General features: G+C 42.8%; 1 protein-coding gene across 2 annotated transcripts in view; it reads right to left on the bottom strand.

Annotated features, from left to right (window-relative positions):
- Positions 1-10,779, bottom strand: part of DHX9 (DExH-box helicase 9) — a 41,293-nt gene extending 30,514 nt beyond the window's left edge. The window contains exons 1-5 of one of the 2 annotated variants that reach the window (XM_027565524.1): positions 10,633-10,779; positions 6,986-7,118; positions 6,049-6,189; positions 1,145-1,256; positions 79-182 (exon numbers count right to left, since the gene is read on the bottom strand). In XM_027565524.1, coding sequence (XP_027421325.1) covers positions 79-182; positions 1,145-1,256; positions 6,049-6,189; positions 6,986-7,096 — 468 coding nt within the window. In that variant the 5' untranslated portion in view covers positions 7,097-7,118; positions 10,633-10,779. The remainder of the gene's footprint in view (positions 1-78; positions 183-1,144; positions 1,257-6,048; positions 6,190-6,985; positions 7,119-10,632) is intronic. The other variant, XM_027565525.1, reaches the window with a different exon arrangement.
- Between the last annotated feature and the right edge of the window lie 7,826 nt (positions 10,780-18,605).

Raw genomic sequence — 18,605 nt, 5'->3', positions numbered from 1 at the left:
AATATTTCAAACTGTGCCATGAACCAAGTCCTAAATCACACTCTAGGAGATGTAATACAGGGTTATATATAGCCTTACCGCTTGGACTTCCTGTTCTTCTTTTCTTGAGTAATAATCCTTCAAGTTGGCACCTCGATCCCAGGTGGGCACATAGCCAGAGCCCCCACCTCCAGAATTATTTTCTATTATGGAAAGAAAATGATGTTATTTTAACATATCAAATTGTACAAACACCCTTAGTATTTTTTAAAACCACTCCTAATTTAGATTTCAGAGCTTTATTATTAGAAATTCAGGATTTTAGTTATTTGGAAATGGACCTGAAATCTCTCACATAAAGTGTTACCTCACTAAATACAGGTCTAAAATTGCTAACTGTAAAGATGGTATGCAGCAGGGTGCTGCTAGTAATGATCATAAGTGACTGATAACCTGGCATACATTATCATGTAGCTCTGTTTTAAGTTGTTACATATGTAATAACTGACTAAACGGTACTGTTTCTTCACTAGATATGACCCTGAAAGAAAGCTACATGCTAGTGCTAGAGATGGAAATAAGTTAAAAAGGTGTTAAAAAGTGATGAATTTTAATGAGAAAGCAGAGTAAAAATTGTAGTTAATATTGCCTAAAACTGTTTATTAATACTTTTTAAAAGTTTACTCAAATAATCTTGTAAGTAAACATTGTTATCCTTGTTTCATAAACACTGGATCTGAGACATAGGTAATTTGACAAATATTCCAGGTAACTGACCCAACAGTGGACACACTAATGAAAGTTTTGATATACACAGAATTCAGCAGTGACCGGGACCCATATGGCAAACAAACAAGCCTACAATATTTGGTAGGTCAAGTTAACGACAAGAAAGGGCAGTAAATAAAACCCCTTTAACCAAATATTCTAGCCTGTGCAAAATCTATCCAGAGATCAAAATCTATTGACAGAAAGTAATTGAGCTGTACCAGTTTTTAAGAGATTAAATAACCTGGTAGTATCTGCAAACTTATGAAGATCTTGGGTTCTCTCCACATTAGGACTTCAGAATAGTTATTTCTACCTGTCCGAGTGAGAAAAAGATGACGACTGTGCAAGACAGTCTATCTTATTCTCGGTCATGTGCACACATTCAAGTCCTTACCTGCTTGGAGAGTCAGGTGTGGAGGAAGAGGTCCTCCCAGGTTTCCTGGTACACCTCCATCCTCTGCTGTGGTATCAGAGGAATCAGTAGCTGAGGGTGTAGGGGGTGCTACCTGCAAGAGGAAAAGTCAAGGCAAGGTCAGTAACTTTGCCTTCAGAGACCATTCAATTCTTTAAAACTCAGAGGAGGCCCATGTGTCACCCCCTCTTTTCCTCATAATATTAATATTGTTGGCTTTCAGTATTATAAAACTATTATGTTCTCATTTCAGGCAGAAAAGGTAAGGGTAGTAAAAATATCCATTATTTTCTCTCTGGAGATTATGTAATTATGTAGATGAATATAATTTTCACACAAAAACTAGGATCACTTTATGCTGTATACATCATTTACCTTTCTGCATAACTCAATAAAGCTATGAGCCATGCTGTGCAAGGCCACCCAAGGTGGACAGGTCATAGCGACGAGTTCTGACAAAACGTGATCCACCGGAGGAGGAAATGGCAACCCACTCCAGTATTCTTGTCTGGAGAATCCCATCAACAGTATGTAAAGGCAAAAAGATATGACCCTGAAGGATGAGCCCCCCAGGATGGAAGGTGTCCAATACACTACTGGGGAAGAGTGGAGGGCAATTACTAACAGCTCCAGTAAGAATGAACCAGCTGGGCCAAAGCGGGAATGATGCTTTGATCACAGGATGTCTAGCAATATCCCTGGACTACCGACTAGATGCCAGTAGCAACCCTCACCCTGTTCTTAGTCAAAAATGCAATCAATGGGGACTGGGGGGACATGCCAAAACTGTCTGCTGAGAACCACTGGAAATGACTGAAATGGTGGAAATCCAAAATAATTAAACTCTTATCCTACAGAGAAAGAAAATGGTAACAGCCTGCAAAAGCACATATGCAATATCCTTTGATCCAGCAATTCCATTTCAACAAATCTCTCCCCAAGACAGATAAGCAAAAATACAAAAAGTTGTATGTATACACATGCATAATACATAGGCTGTTCATTTTAGCATTGTAAGTAACAGTAAAAAACAAAAAACCCCATCAGTACAGGTAGACTTCATCTTTTCATCAGACTTCAAATCTCTTCATCACAGAGATTTCCTGTGCCCGCCCCTCTACTCCAATCAAACTGAAATCTGATCAAGTCTCTAACCACCAATTATGAGAAACAGAGGAACAGAGAAATACTTTATGATACAAGGGGGCTGTATCTGCAAGATCTAAAGTGTGGGAAACTAAAAAATAAATAACATACTTTCTTTAATGAATTCCAAAGAAAAATTAGAGAGGGGGAGGGAGAGAGAATCTAGTGATGAGAACACCAGACATCAATTAACTGTAGCATCAGACAACATCTGGAACGTAATTTAAATAAACTACTAAAAATGGACTCATGGAACAATCAGGAAAATCTGAGTACTGATTGGGTGTTTGGGGACGTTAAGAAACTATTAATTTTTTTTGGTTTGATAATGGAATTGCTGTGTTTTTTAAAAGGATTACCTTTTAGAAATACAAACTGAAGTAGTAACAGATGAATGACAGGATGTTTGGGATTTGCCACAAAATAATCCCAAAGGAAGAAGGTAGATAGAAATTAAGAGATGAATCATGACTGGTCATGGTGAAAAGTGTTGTAACACAGGGGTTTGTGATATTATTCCTAGTTTTACTCTGACACACATCTGACATTTTCCATGATAAAAAAAAAAAAAAAAGTTTAAGTATCCTTGGCATTTAGAAATCAGTCATTTTTGGCAAGTACATTCTGCTGCGTGAAAGGGCAAGTGAAGTGACACAAGCAGGGTTTGGTGAGGATGGGGAGGTAAAATACAGATGGTATGGCAAAGATTTGCTTGTGATATAACATTTTCCCAAGTTCATCCCTCATTCATCTAACCGAAACATATTAAGTGCCTACTGTATGGACCAGAGGAACCACCACCTCCCCCAACCCTACCCCATCTTCTGCTCTCATGAACTATAGTATGAGGATCTAGGGGTAGAAAAATAGATTAAAAGAGGGGTCCTCAAACTCAGTATAAATGACATTTTGGGTTGGATGATTCTTTGTTTCAGGAAGCTTTCTCCTATATATTGTATGATGTCTAGCAGCAACCCTGGCCTCTACCCATTAGATGTCAATAATGCCACCGTCCCCTTCCAGTTGTAACAAAAATGTCTCTACATATTGCCAAACATGCCTGGGGGACAAGATCACTCCCAGTTGAGAAGCACCAGCCTAGAATTTAGTAAGTGCTATGGAGAAAAATAAAATAGTGAAAGGAGATGGGCCACCAGGCTAACAGGAGATTTGTAATTTTCAACAGGATGGCTGGGAAAGAGCACTCTAGGCAGAAAGAATAGTCAAGCACCAAAGTCTTGAGATGGAAAAGGTGCTAGCCTATTTGATGAATTGCAAGAAGGCCAGTGTAGAAGTGAGGGACAAAGTAGAAAATGCATAGCTGGAGCCTTAACGGAAAAGATCTCAATGTGTTACAATGCTAACAAGAAAAAATTGAAAATAGGATACTATTCCTGGTATGGCCCAGTAGCTCCTACTATACTAACTCCTGCAGGTAACATGAACTCCAGGAAAAAAAAAAAAAACCCTAAAACTCTCCTCAGCTATACACGGGCACTAAAAAGTGAACAAAATCTGGCAAACTCTAGAAGGAACTTGAAATGAGAGAGCAAAAAATAGAAAGTATAATTCCAGCTTATTATGCCTTTTATTACTAAGGAAGACCATCTCAGACAGCTAAAACTCAACAGAAAACCCAGTCTTTCTGGCCGGAAGTATCAAAGGATAAGAATTTGGGGAAACCAAAGCTGCTAGAAAGTGAGAAAGAAATCCCAGAAAGGAAACAAAGAGGAATCCCAAACTCTGTGTATAAACTTTCCCCAAATCTCTGGCTAACCTTTAAACTATATATACGTAGGAGAGATTTCAAGCTTCCTAGCACAGGATCAGAAAACTGAAGTGAGATTTGAACCATCACTTAAGATAGTGCTGGCGCGTAAGTCCGTCTAAATTAACTGCTTGACAACACAATGACAAAATAAATACTTTTTGGAGGTCTAACATTAGTCTCCAAAATATAATAGTCACAATGCCCAGGATATAATGCAAAATCATTTGACATACAAAGAGGAAAAATCTCAAAAGCACAATCAACAGAGCCCAACCCTGAGATGGCCCCGATGCTAGGATTAGCAGTTAAGAATTTTAAAGCAGCTATTGTAACTATGCTCAATGCTATACAAGAAATTCAGTCATATTATGAATGTATGCTTATAATGGATGAAAAGAAATGCCACCAGAAAAACAAAACCTGTTTTAAAAAAAAGGCAATAAACTTAGAAATAATAAAAAAAGTATCGGGGGGGTGGGGGGTGGGGACTGACGGAACCAACAGAAAACCATCAGTGAACTTGAAGATACTGATTATCTTTAACATAAACTGAACATACACATGAAATCATCCAATCGGAAAATTAGAGAAAGGAGGATAAAAAGACTGTCCAGGACCTCCAAAATAGTTTCAAAAGGTTTCTCATATAATGTTAACATGAAAGTCCCAGAAAAAGAAGAAGAAAAAATTAAGAAATATCTGGGAAAAAAAAAAATAGCCAAAAGTTTCCCATATTTGATGAAAGACATAAATTTACAGATTCAAGAATTTTAGCAAACTCCAAGCAGGATGAGTACAAAGAAAACATCATAGCCAAGCTACTGGAAACCAAAGAAAAAAATAAAGCAACCAAAGAAAACACATACAGGCGGAAATGATTTGATTACTGCCCACTTCTCATCAGACAACGGAAGTAAGACAACAGTGCAACATGATCTCTGAAGTGCTCAGAGAAAACTGGCACCTCAGAATTGCGTCATCTTCTATTCAAGGTAAAACAAAAACATTTTTACATAAAAGAAATCAAAGAACTTGCCACCAACAGACCTAGGAAAAGGCTTAAAAAAAAACAAAACCAAAACACACAACTAGAATAGGTCATAACACATGGAACAAAGGCCAATGGGTCAAATATTTGAAAAAGAATCAAGGTCGTCTTGTCCAATCTCTTTGTTTCACAGATGGCTCAACCAAACTAATTAAAAATCTTGTAATTATATAGCGGTACACCATACTAGAAAGTAAACTCAATTCCTGGGTAAATGCAATGGAAAGGTAAAAAACATGTATTTTTACCTTTATAAACAAGTTAGAATACAAAAACCTTTGGGTTTTTGTATTCTAAAGGTTTTATAAAAACTGGATGCTTCATGTAATACCTAAGGCATCTGCTTAAATCATAATGTGATTTTTTTCATAATTTATGACTTTTTAAAAACATCAGCAATACCACTGTTTTTGTGAAAATTCGAACTTTCACTTTTTAGTTAATAAGTTTATTTTTTAAAACTTTTGCTGCATACACACAATATAATTAAAAATAATTACGGTATCAAAAACACAAGAATGATATTCTACTGTACCAAATACTATTTTAACTCTAAGAAAATGTCAATGGGAGCAAATGTATCTTAAAATGTTACTGATTTTTATATTCTGTTTAAAATGTTATTTTTGAAGTACACAAAATACAACAGGCTCTGAAAAATCAGTTTTGAATGAACACAATATGTAAAACCCTAAGACATACAGACTAAAGGGAATCCCCAAGTCAGGTACATAATGAAAATGAAATCCAAATCTTCAGGAAATCATCCCAGTTCTCTGAGAAAACAACTCACCCCCAAGGTTCACTAAGGAACACATCAACATACTATTTGAAAACAACACTGAAAAACTATCACGCTGCGCCTCCATACATGCTGGCTTAGCATAATCTTCTATGTCTCAAGTGCTTGGCCACACTTACCCCAACAGCCGGGACTTCCTCACTCTTTAGTTCATTTATTCGAACCAAGTAGTTAACAAAGTCTCTGGCAGCGTTGCTCTGCGCGTCTTTTTTATTGGTGGAATTGCCCATGCCAGTGTAATTATATCCTTCGACGCGAACCTTCAAGAAAAAAATACACTCAGAGTGTGACCTGGGTAATTTTGGGATTTAAAAAATTCATACCACACTAGACCATTAAGGGATTACAGTTAATTACTGGAAATATACTTTATAAACAGTGAAAATAACACACCTAAAAGAATTCACAGGCTGTCTTATAAAAAATGCTCAATTCATACTGTCCAGTGATAAACTAATCCAAAAGCAAGAATGTTAACTTATGTGGCTCAGATAATCTCTTCTAATACAACATTAAGTTCCACATTAAAATCCGATTTTACAAGACCAAGGAATAAACTACCTGTATTTATTTTAAAGCACTCTGACGTTAAGCAGTTAAGAACGCACCGACTTTCTACTGGAATTAGTAACTAACTAGAGACAGTTAATCCAATTTTTCTAGTCTGCACTACTGGCAGTGCATAAAGTGTGAAAGACACATTGTTCTAATTAGAATAATTTACCTACCACTTGTTTTAAAAGTAACTCTCAGGGAATTCCCTGGCTGTCCAGCGGTTAGGACTCAGTGCTATCACTGCAGGGGGCATCGGTTCCACCCCTGGTCAGGGAATTGAGATTCCCCCAAGCTGTGTGGTGCAGCCAAAAGTTTTTTTAAAATGACTGATTTCATATCACTTGAAAATGATTTATAATGAGATAGAAATAACAGACAAGTCACAATAAAGGACATATCCCAATGTACAACACATTAATATTTCCAAACAGAAAACATTATTCTTTTAATAATAAAATAAGCCTTAAAGTCACATAAATGCAAACGGTATTTTTTTAATACCTCGCACATGAATTTCTGTCTGTTTTTGTTCCCCACTGCTCTGATTTCATATGATGGGGTCATCTTCCTTTTGCCACACCAGGCATACAGAAAATTTTTAACATCACCCATGATTCAACTGTCTTCTTCAGACCTAAGAAACAAGTTAGTTAAAAACAGCATTATTTATAAGAGTAAACAGTGGAAATTACCAATCTGGAAATATCCAATGGCTGAAATTTACTGAAAATCTATATTAAGCACAGGATATTCTACCATGATATTCTATCATGCTGCTATTAACAATGCCTATTAAGAAATGTTAATGATGAAATTGGACCATCACATTTTGCTATAAAAAAAAAAAAAAAGCAAATACTAAAGTATAATTTGTACTACACAAAAAGTATGCATAAATAAATCAAGACTGGAAAAGAATTATCCCCCCCCAAATGGTTATCTTTAGGTAACTACATGTGATTTTTACCCTTTCTTAAAAGAGATTTTATGTAATCTCCTTTTTACAAGGGGTACTTTATGTGTTTTATCTAATCCTCACAACTGTGAAAAATATACATGATAGATCCTACTATATCATCATTTTACAGGGGAAGAAACTCTGGCATAACTTCCAAGTTATCCACCGTGGAGGCAAGTTCAAACCCAAACTATTATATTAAGAAATGGTCATCAATTATTTCATATATAAATCCAATAGTTTACCCTCATTTGCACTGTCTCCTAGCAGACTGTCCTCAAAGCTGCAGGCAATATATTGTTCCTGCTGCTGCTGCTAAGTCACTTCAGTCGTGTCCGACTCTGTGTGACCCCACAGAAGGCAGCCACCAGGCTCCCCCATCCCTGGGAGTCTCCAGGCAAGAACACTGGAGTGGGTTGCCATTTCCTTCTCCAATGCATGAAAGTGAAAAGTGAAAGTGAACTCGCTCAGTCGTGTCCAACTCTTCACAACCCCATGGACTGCAGCCTACCAGGCTCCTCCATCCCGGGGATTTTCCAGGCAAGAGTACTGGAGTGGGGTGCCATTGCCTTCTCCACAATATATTGTTAGTAAATCCAAACACCTCCACAATATATTGTTAGTAAATCCAAATACATAAATTAATCAGTACTTAAAATAATTAATGAACCTAAATATTTTATACTAAATCTTTAGGCCTTGATATTCATTAAAATTTGAAAATATTATATCTTCTTGATGTAATATTGCACTTGTTAACATTCTCCCTCTACTCCCCCTATAAGATAGCAAAAGATATTTAGCCTAAGTCTAAAATCTGAATTTAAATTACTAGCTAAGTATCTGAGACTAAATTTAGAACCAGAGAAAATATACCACAAATTCAATTTGCTGTGTTGTGAGAAGAAACCCCATTTCAAGCATTAAGTCTAAGTCTTGTGTCATCAAACTGGACTTAGTATAAAGTTTATTTTGTAGTCACAGTCACCCTGTTGTTCAGTTGATAAGTCATGTCGGACTCTTTTTGACTCCATGGACTGCAGCACACCAGGCAGACAGTCCTCCACTATCTCCTGGAGTTTGCTCAAACTCAAATCCATTGAGTCAGTGATGCCATCCAACCATCTCATCCTCTGCAGCCCCGTTCTCCTTTGCCTTCAATCTTTCCCAGCATCGGGGTCTTTTCCAATGAGTGAGCTCTTAGATGGCCAAACTACTGGAGCTTCAACTTCAGCCCTTCCAATAAATATTCATACTTGATTTCCTTTAGGATGCGGTTTGATCTCCCTGCACTCTTAGGGACTCTCAAGAGTCTTCTCCAGCACCACAATCTGAAAGCATCAATTCCTTAGGGCTCTAACAGTAAAGAATCTGCCTGTAATGCAGGAAACCAGGGTTCAATCCCTGGGTGGGCAAGATCGCCTGGAGAAGGAAATGGCAACCCACTCTAGTATTCTTGCCTGGAGAATAATTCCATGGACAGAGGAGTCTGGTAGGCTACAGTCAATGGGGTCACAAAGAGCTGGAACACAAATGAGTGACTACCATACTCCCACACCCCACAAACACACCCACCCCCTTCTTTATGATCCAACTCTCATGTCTGCAGCTGACTATTGGAAAAACCAAGCTTTGATGATGCGGACCTTTGTCTGCCAACTAAGTTAACCCTGGAGACACCCAATCAACGAAAAGCTGTGGAAAGCTAAGGATATCTTCCAACCATGAATAATTAATTAAAAAAAACAAGCCCTCAAGGTGAACGAGTAACTTGGAATATGAAGGACTACACTATCAAATTCCTTCTTCCCTCGGTAGTTTCATCTAACTCCATAATATTAAACACCAACTATACCCTGATGATGACCAAATATATACTAAACATTTATAGTCTTTTTAACCTCCAAAACCAAGTTCATCTAACAGACCCATTTAGATGCTACCTTGGCATCTCAGTCAAAACAGAACTTTAAATTTCTTCCCCAAACCTGTTTTTCTTCCCCCCAAGCCCAGTTTTCCCATCTCCCCAAATGGCACCACCATTCACCAAGTTACTGACGGTGTGGGACCTACCCAGTCCCTGAAGATCCTCTATAGCTATCCCTTGTTATGTGCCCGTCGGTACCCTTAAAGGAGCACCCACGTGAACTATTTTACTTAGCCTTTACCACACTGTGCAGAAAAGCATTATTATTATTTCCTTGTTACAGGTGAGTAAACTAAGTCAAGAATAACCTGCCCCAAGAGACAGAGCTCCTAACTGGGGGCCCCAGAATTTCCAGCCAGGTAGTCCACTGCTCATCCACTGCCCACTTCTGCCTCCAAGGCAGGTGTCCCATCTCCCTGCTACCCCTCTGCACACCTGCAGTACGGGAATGACGTCCTCAACGATTCCCACTTCCTCCACTCTACTACCCCCGAATCCTTGCTTCCATTAAATTCTCACCACACTCCAGTCACATGGCCTTCTTTCAGTTTCCAACGCCTGCCTGGCCGTTAACACTCACTACTCCCTTCGGCCTCTGCGGTTCTGCTCCCTCCTCCGTCGCTGACGCATCCTCCGCCCCACGGCCGACAGTTCAAAGGTCTACCTCCCCCGGGACGCCTGCCCTCGCCACCCGATCTCAAGTGGCTCTCTCCCTTTACACTAATTCCTCGCGATCTCTTTACGGAAACCTGCAGACGCCTGTTTTCCGACTGCCTCCCCACCCCCACCACAACCCCTGGAAAGGAAGGGCCGGGACGCTGCCTCACTCCTTCACTCTCTGTCTACAGCGGCCGCAGGACAGCGCCTCCGAGACAACAGCCCGTTCTGTGCGGCTTGAACGACCGAAGGGCCCTAAGGCGAGCGCGGCGCCTCGGCGGGCTCACCCCTCCCCCAACCCCACCTTCCCCTCTGCGGCGAGAGCCGCGCCGCCGCGCTAGGCCAGAGGAGGAAGTGCGGCCTGGCCGTTAAGCAGACCCGGCCGGGAAAGGCCGAGCGAACAAGCATGGCAACAACGCGGCTCCCCCCACCCCACCAGCAGCGCAGCGCGGCAGGCAGCGCGCATCCTGCAATCCGGGAACCCGGCGGGGCGGCGCCCCACCCCCACCCCAACCCGCCACCGCCCGCGCCAGCGAACAAAGCCCGGGGCAGAGCCGCGGGGCCCACGCCGGCCCAACGAAAACCACAAGGCCGTTTCCCCCTTACCCTCGTCTGCTTTCCTGGTGCCCGAGAGCACAGCCCTCTTAGGACCGTCCGTAGCACCGACCTTTAGCGACGGACACCGATAGAGCGAACCGCAACTTGCAAGAAAGCGGCTGCGAAATGGCTGCGATCGCGGCGCCAGGGGGCGGGGCCAGCGCTCTGCGCATGCGCAGAAAGCGAGCTGGGGGCGGGGAGCGGCCCACGCCGCCGCGAGGGGAGGGCGGGGCTGCGGCTACGTAGCGGCCGTTAGCTTCTGGTCGCCTGGGAGATGGGGCTGCCAATGGCGCCCGCGGTCCCGGCCTGGCTTTCTTCTGTAGCAGAGCCACTTCCTGTTTGAAAGTTTGGGGGACTTGGGGGGCCCGGTAGCATTTTAATGTATCAAAATGTTTTGCAGCTTTTGTCATAGGGACCTGTGGTAGATGAGGTGCCCTTCCAAGACAGAACTGAAATGTTAGGTGCTAAATTTATAGGGGTTTTGTTTTAGTTCCTAAGGCTTGTCCAACTCTTTGCGATACCTTGGACGGTAGCCCGCCAAGCTCCTCTGTCCATGGGATTTCCCAGGCCAGAATACTGGAGTGGGTTGCATTTCCTTCTTCGGACCCAGGGATGGAACCGGTGTCACCTGCATTGCCAGGCGAGTTCTTTTCCTGGTGAACTACCAGGCAGGACCTCAGAGGCTTGTTGCTGCTGCTGCTGCTGCTAAGTCGCTGCAGACGTGTCCGACTCTGTGCGACCCCATAGACGGCAGCCCACCAGGACCCCCCGTCCCTGGGATTCTCCAGGCAAGAACACTGGAGTGGGTTGCCATTTCCTTCTCCAATGCATGAAAGTGAAAAGCGAAAGTGAAGTCGCTCAGTCCTGTCCGACTCTTAGCGACCCCATGGACTGCAGCCTACCAGGCTCCTCCATCCATGGGATTTTCCAGGCAAGAGTACTGGAGTAGGGTGCCATTGCCTTCTCCGAAGAGGCTTGTTAGGGTAGTTAAACTAGACACCATGTGAAGTGGGCTTATTGTGTGTTCCTGACACACAGTAGGTGTTCAACAGATACTGTTGTAGTCATTCAAATACTCTTTACAGGAATGTCTCCTAAGAGAAATAATTTCAATGAAGGCAGGAACTCTGCCTGGCTCGCTCAGGCCACTCACTGTTAACAGAGTCCAAGAATACTCTGCCCGCTACATGGACAGGCCAAAGAATCGGAGAGGAGGGGCTGAAGCAAGGAATATGACTTTATGTTCAGAGAGTTGACTGGTCAAGAAGATGGCAGACAAATGACTCAAGATTGGGGGAGGTGAAGAAACAAAGTAGAAAGGCCATTAATCTTGCAACTGTCTCCTAGAAAGAGAAGCCTCAAACAGGGATGTGTTCATTTCCTTCCTGCCATCTACAGATGGACAGGGTTCTTGAACAAAGACACTTTAACAGGCAGAGGGGCAGGATTCTCTGAGGCAGGCCATTATGCATGATTATAATAACAAAAGCAACTAAAAGCAAGTCAAATAGTTCCAAAGTGGAGTCAGAACTGGTTTTTCCCTGCTACAACTGGGGTACGTATCACATGCTTACTAAAATGAATAGATTAAAACCTGTAAGGTTGTTTTAGCTCAAACTGGATATCCTTTTGTCTTCAGTCTTTGGAATAATTTGTATTGTTAACTCTTGTATTAGTCACTTAAATTTTTGAACTCTAGTGCTTCCCACAGAGTCAGTAGTACAGAATATTTCAAGTTGGGATTGTTCCAGAGAACCCAGACTAATCAATTATCTGACCCCATCATACCTACCATCCTTATTTTTCACCTCTTTCACTAAGTTTTTTTCCTAACTCTTCTAGCTCACTCTGGTTAATCCCTTGTTTTAGTATTTCTCCTATGATTAGAATAACACAGCATTTACTCAATCTTATTTTCCTCATGGGTTTGCTGTCTTCAACTAAAAACAAAACCATTCAGGGAAACACCTTAATCTTTTGTTTCTTTGTCTCTTTCAGGGTGTAACCGAGCAGGATGCCATGGGAGCTTCTGGGGACGGGCCTTCCCCCAAATGTTCCCCCAAAGCTCCTCTGAAGTACCTAGACAATACTGTTTGATGCACATTTCCTGAGTTGCTTTGCAGACGTAAAAAACCTCCTCTCTCCAGCAAATGGAAGATATTATGACCATGAGTCAATTGGAGCCTAAGGACCAATTTTTTTAAACCCTGTGACACCACCCTCACCATCAGCCAATCAGAGAATTGTGACAAGCTGATCGCAGACTGCCCCCTCCCATCTGGTTTGTAAAAGAGCTTTGCAAGAGCTCAGGGCTTTTAAGGCATAAGCTTCCTGTCTCCTTGAATGACCTTGCAGTAAACTTTTCTCTGCTGCAAACTCCGACTCTTCAGTTTGTTTGGCTTCACTGTCAGGCACACAAACTTGCATTACAAGGGTACTTAAACCAGCAGTGTTTTGTTTTGTTTTGTTCATTTTATGATAAGGGAAACCCAACTAGCATAAATGGATTACAGGTATTTTCTTGTAGATAAAGAACACAGCATTTTTATTACCAATGTTTTGAACTCATATAGTCTGGTAGATGGATTACATATATCTGTTTCATTATTTTCTTGGAGACTGTCTCTTATTCTTTCAATTGAGAGTAGTTCTTGTCTTTTCATTTTACTTACATTTCTCTGTGTCTATAAATTTAGGTGAAACAGTTATCTTGTGGTCTTGAATAGGTGTTTGTTTGTGGGACCATCCCTATATAGACTGTGTGCCCAGTGTCTTTGATGTGAGCGCTGGATCTGATGTGACAGCAGCCACATCTTTTCTCAGGGTGGGCCTGCCACCATCACCTTGATAAAGGGGGTCATGGTTGGTGCTGAAGTAGCTAGAGCCTGTGCAGGGTGTGAGGTGGGACTCTGTACAGCGGCTGTCACCACACTGGCTGTGTTCTCCTGAGTTGCTCGAGCCAAAGCCCTGGGGGTTGGACTCAGGCTGGCTTTGCTTCGTTTAAGTTTATATCTTTGAAATTTTTTATTGAAGTGAAGTGGAAGTCTCTCAGTCACATCTGACTCTTTGCGACCCCATGGCCTATACAGTCCATGGAATTCTCCAGGCCTGAATACTGGAGTGGGTAGCCTTTCCCTTCTCCAGGGGATCTTCCCAACCCAGGAGTCAAACCCAAGTCTCCTGTTTTGCAGGCGGATTCTTTACCAGTTGAGAAGCCCAAGAATACTAGAGTGGGTAGCCTAGCCCTTCTCCAGCGGATCTTCACGACCCAGGAATCGAACCGGGGTCTCCTGCACTGCAGGTGGATTCTTTACCGCCCCTAAGTGTGTATATCTTTACTTCTCCCCATACTGAAGCCTTTGCCTCAAAGCGGGGGAGTGGTGAAGTAAGAAAGGCTTGTGTGTGCTGCCTGTGTAGGCATCTGTGGCTCTGCTCAGAAGCAGCCCAGAGTCATGTCTTATCCCGTGTTGCAGCCATCCCATATAAATGCAAAGCTGTGGTATGGAGTGAGTGGGCCAGAGCATTCACCAGGTCGCGACCAGGAGCCATGGTGGTTTTAAGTGACCATGCTGCTGTCAGAAATCTGGGTGGGCTTTAGTGGCACCATTTGAGTGAGTGCCAACAACGGCCACTGTTGCCCCACCCAGACCACACCCCAGGCCCCTGGATTGCCTCTGCATCTTTAGATCAAGTCTTTCCCAGGTCCTGGGGCACTAGGTTCATTGCCAAGCTGTGCTGTGGAGTATGTGGGGCTTGAGTGTTCTCTTAGCTCAGACTAGTGTTAATTGCTCAGTCATGTCTGACTCTTTGTAACCCCATGAACTGTAGCCTGCCAGGTTCCTCTGTCCATGGAATTCTCCAGGCAAGAATACTGGAGTGAATTGCATTTCCTCCTCCAGGGGATCTTCCCGACCCATGGATCAAACCCTGGTCTCTTGCATTGGCAGGTGGATTCTTCACCACCTGAAACATCAGGGAAGCCAGCTCAGATTAGGGATAGCAGCAAAGAAGCAACCACTAGGGCAGACCTCTTTCCACCCTGTCTGATGGCAGACCAGTACCTGCACACTCCTCATGAATGGAATCTAGTCTTCCCCAGCTTCTTTATCTGTCCTAGTGGTCCTCCAAGCAGCCAAAGGGGCTTGTCTGTTCTGGGCAGGACCCCAGGACTGGGGTGCCCAGTCTGTGGCTTCACCTGCTCACTCCCCAGGGCCACCTGTGTGATTCCCCTTTACCCCTTGTCCCCTCCCAAGGTCACAGGTCTCCACTCCAAGCTTTTCTTCCCAATTATATGGGAGTCTTTCTTGCAGCCTTAGTTGTTTAGTTTTTCTGCCAATTTTCAGTTAGTTTTCTGTAACAGTTGTTCCACGTGTAGACGTATTTTTGACTCATTTGAGTAACAGGGAAGAATAAAATCTGATTTCCTGTTCCATCTGTTTCTTTTACTCTAACCTTTGCTTTCCATTGCTTTTGTTTCTATAATCACTAAGAAGATGCTGCCTGAAGTTATAAGCGTACATCGTGGCCTCAGGGAACACCTGCCCCTCTGCCAGAATGTTAAAATGTCTTTATTCAGCTCATAGGGAAACATCCTGACCCTGTCCACCTGTGAATGGCTGCAGAAAAAAAGGAATTAACACTTTCCCTAATGGAGGCTGTACAAAGGAGATACTTTGCAAGACTTACTGCCTTTTCACTTTACTTCCTCACCTTCTCTCCTCTGTTCTATAAAAGAAGCTAGCATCCAGACCCCGTAAAACATCTTGGACTCTAGTCCGCCACCTTCTCGGATGCCTGGTTTTCTGAGTAAAATCGCTACACCTTGCCTCAGCACCTTGTCTCCTGATCATTGGCCTGTTGTGCAGCAAGCAGACTTGGACTTGGTAACATTTGCAGAGGGAAGTAAGCTCTGTTATCTTCTTAGTTTGTCATCTTGATCCTCATCCCATGGTGAGAATATTTAGACCATGGAATTAGGCAAATGCTACACCCCACCCCCACCCCCCCACCCAATCTTCTGCCAGAGTCAATTGTTAACCATTTATCAGCTCACCTCTGGCCTTGGTCCGGGCAAGTCCTTCAGCTGCCCTGTGTTTAATCTTCCCTTCCCTTGAACCAGGGGTGAATTAGATGCTAGTCTTTCAGCTCCAGCTTCCTGCCCTGCAGCTTAGGCAGGCGATGGTGAGTCATGCTACTTCTGAGCTGCCCTAGAGAGCCCGTGTCCTGAGCCTGGGGCTCAGTGACAAGGTGATTGGGAATGGAACCTCACATGGTACTCAACTTCTGAGGTTCCAGGGCTTTCCAAGCTTGCAAGATGACTCCAGGGGTAATTGAAAGACCCTGGTCCTTTGGGGACTGGTGACACCTGCCAACTGCCCGTTTCCCTCTGAGCTTTAACATTCTCCTCTGAGAAAGAGACTTCTGAAGCAGATCTTCTCTGAACATCACCACCCCTCACATTTGAGGCTTTTGGAGTTCCTCCGAGCACAGCTCTGCTCCCATGTCTCCAATCCCTCCATCTCAGACTCCTATGAAGCTCCCTCTGTAAGCGCACCGAATGCCAGTCATGCCCAGGTTCTGTTCTCAGCACTCTATATACACTCTGCCTGGACTATCTTACATGCTTTCCACTACCATCTATGTGTGAATGAATACCCTCTAAACTTCAATCTCCTATCCAAACTTTCTTTTGAACTTCAGATCATAGGTAAATGCTTGGTGAACCTCTCTCCTTAACGTCCCCCAGGCTTTTGAGTCTCGGGTCTCAATCCTGATTCTTTTATCATTGGAGTAGGCAGCCTTCAATATGGCCAACAACGATCCTTTCCTCCTGGCATATGAACCCTGTGTAGTCCCATCCTACACTGTTACTAGGACTGGTCTTTTTGACTAAAGCACACAGAATGGGATAGTAAGCCACTTCTGAGATTGCTTTAAAAGACTGTGGCTTCTGTTTTGAGTTTTGGCTCACTTGTGTGCCATGTCTATCTTTCGGATCACTCTCATATCTTTCTGGAGTAAGAAAGCTGCCATAGTGTCATGAGAAACTGAAGTCTCTGGCCAACAGCCAGCAAGGAACAGAGGCCTGCCCAGCTACGTAAGTGAACCCAGAAGTGAGTTCTTTGGCTCCAGTTCAACCTTGAGAGGAATAAAGCTCTAGCCAACGGCTTGACTGCAATTTTTTCAAAGACTTTGTACCAGAATCATCCAGTTAAGCTGCTCCTAGATTCCTAACCCTCAGAAACTACATGAGTTAATGTTTCCAATGTTAAACTGTTACATTTATGGGTGATTTATTACATGAAATAAATAACAAATACAAGTGCAATTGTCCCTTAGTATCCATAGGGGATTGGTCCCAGGACCCTCCCAGATACCAATCTATGGAGACTCACCAGTCTCTAAATAAATGGCACAGTATTTGCATAAAACCTATAGGATATACTTCTGTATATTTTAATCATCTCTAGATTTCTAATAACTACAATGTATGTGCTATGTAAATAGTTGTAAATACAATGTAAATGTTATGTAGTTATCTGCTGCTAAGTCGCTTTAGTCGTGTCCGACTCTGTGCGACCCCATAGACGGCAGCCCACCAGGCTCCCCTGTCCCTGGGATTCTCCAGGCAAGAACACTGGAGTGGGTTGCCATTTCCTTCTCCAATGCATGAAAGTGAAAAGTGAAAGTGAAGTCGCTCAGTCGTGTCCGACTCCCAGACCCCATGGACTGCAGCCCACCAGGCTCCTCCGTCCATGGGATTTTCCAGGCAAGAGTACTGGAGTGGGGTGCCATTGCCTTCTCCAATGTAGTTACCAGTATGTGGCATATTCAAGTTTTGCTTTTTGGAACCTTCTGGAATTTTTTTTCCCAATATTTTTCTTCTGTATTTGGTTGAATCCTTGGATACAGAGATATCTTGCAGATACAGAGTGCCAGTTGTATCTTCCATATCTAGTTTCTGTTCATTGTTTTTTCTAAATATCTTTTATTCCACTCTCTCCCCTCCATCACTGCTGCCACTTCCTTAGTTTGAGTCTCCACCACTGGTTACCTATTGCAATAGGCCACCTAATGGTTTCCCTATTCCCAGTCTGTCTTTTAATCTACTCATCACACCGCTTCAAGAGTGACATTTTTAAAACAAAAAGTCATGTCACATACCTTCCCAGCCCACAAACACATTCAGTTCAGTTCAGCTGCTCAGTCATGTCCAACTCTTTACGACCTCAAGGACAGTAGCATGCCAGGTCTCCCTGTCCATCACCAACTGCCAGACTTTATTCAAACTCATGTCCATTGAGTCAGTGATGCCATCCAACCATCTAATCCTTTGTCATCCCCTTCTCCTCCTACCTTCAATCTTTCCCAGTATTAGGGTCTTTTCCAATGAATCAGTTCTTCGCATCAGGTGGCCAAAGTATTGGAGTTTCAGCTTCAACATCAGTCCTTCCAATGAATTTTCAGGACTTATTTCTTTTAGGACAGACTGGCTGGATCTCCTTGCACTCCAAGGGACTCTCAAGGGTCTTCTCCAATACCACAGTTCAAAAGCATCAATTCTTTGGTGCTCAGCTTTCTTTATAGTCCAACTCTCACATCCATACATGACCACTGGAAAAACCATAGCCTTGACTAGACGGACCTTTGTTGGCAAAGGAATGTCTCTGCTTTTGAATATGCTATCTAGGTTGGTCATAACTTTCCTTCCAAGGAGCAAGCGTCTTTTAATTTCATGGCTGCAGTCACCATCTGCAGTGATTTTGGAGCCCCAAAAAATAAAGTCTGACACTGTTTCCACTGTTTCCCCATCTATTTGCCATGAAGTGATGGGACCAGATGCCATGATCTTAGTTTTCTGAATGGTGAGTTTTAAGCCAACTTTTCATTCTCCCCTTTCACTTTCATCAAGAGGCTCTAATTCTTCTTCGCTTTCTGCCATAAGGGTGGTGTCATCTGCTTATCTGAGGTTATTGATATTA

The sequence above is a fragment of the Bos indicus x Bos taurus genome, chromosome 16 (genome assembly GCF_003369695.1).
Source record: "Bos indicus x Bos taurus breed Angus x Brahman F1 hybrid chromosome 16, Bos_hybrid_MaternalHap_v2.0, whole genome shotgun sequence".
NCBI lineage: Eukaryota > Metazoa > Chordata > Mammalia > Artiodactyla > Bovidae > Bos > Bos indicus x Bos taurus.
This window is presented reverse-complemented; position numbering and strand designations above follow the sequence as displayed.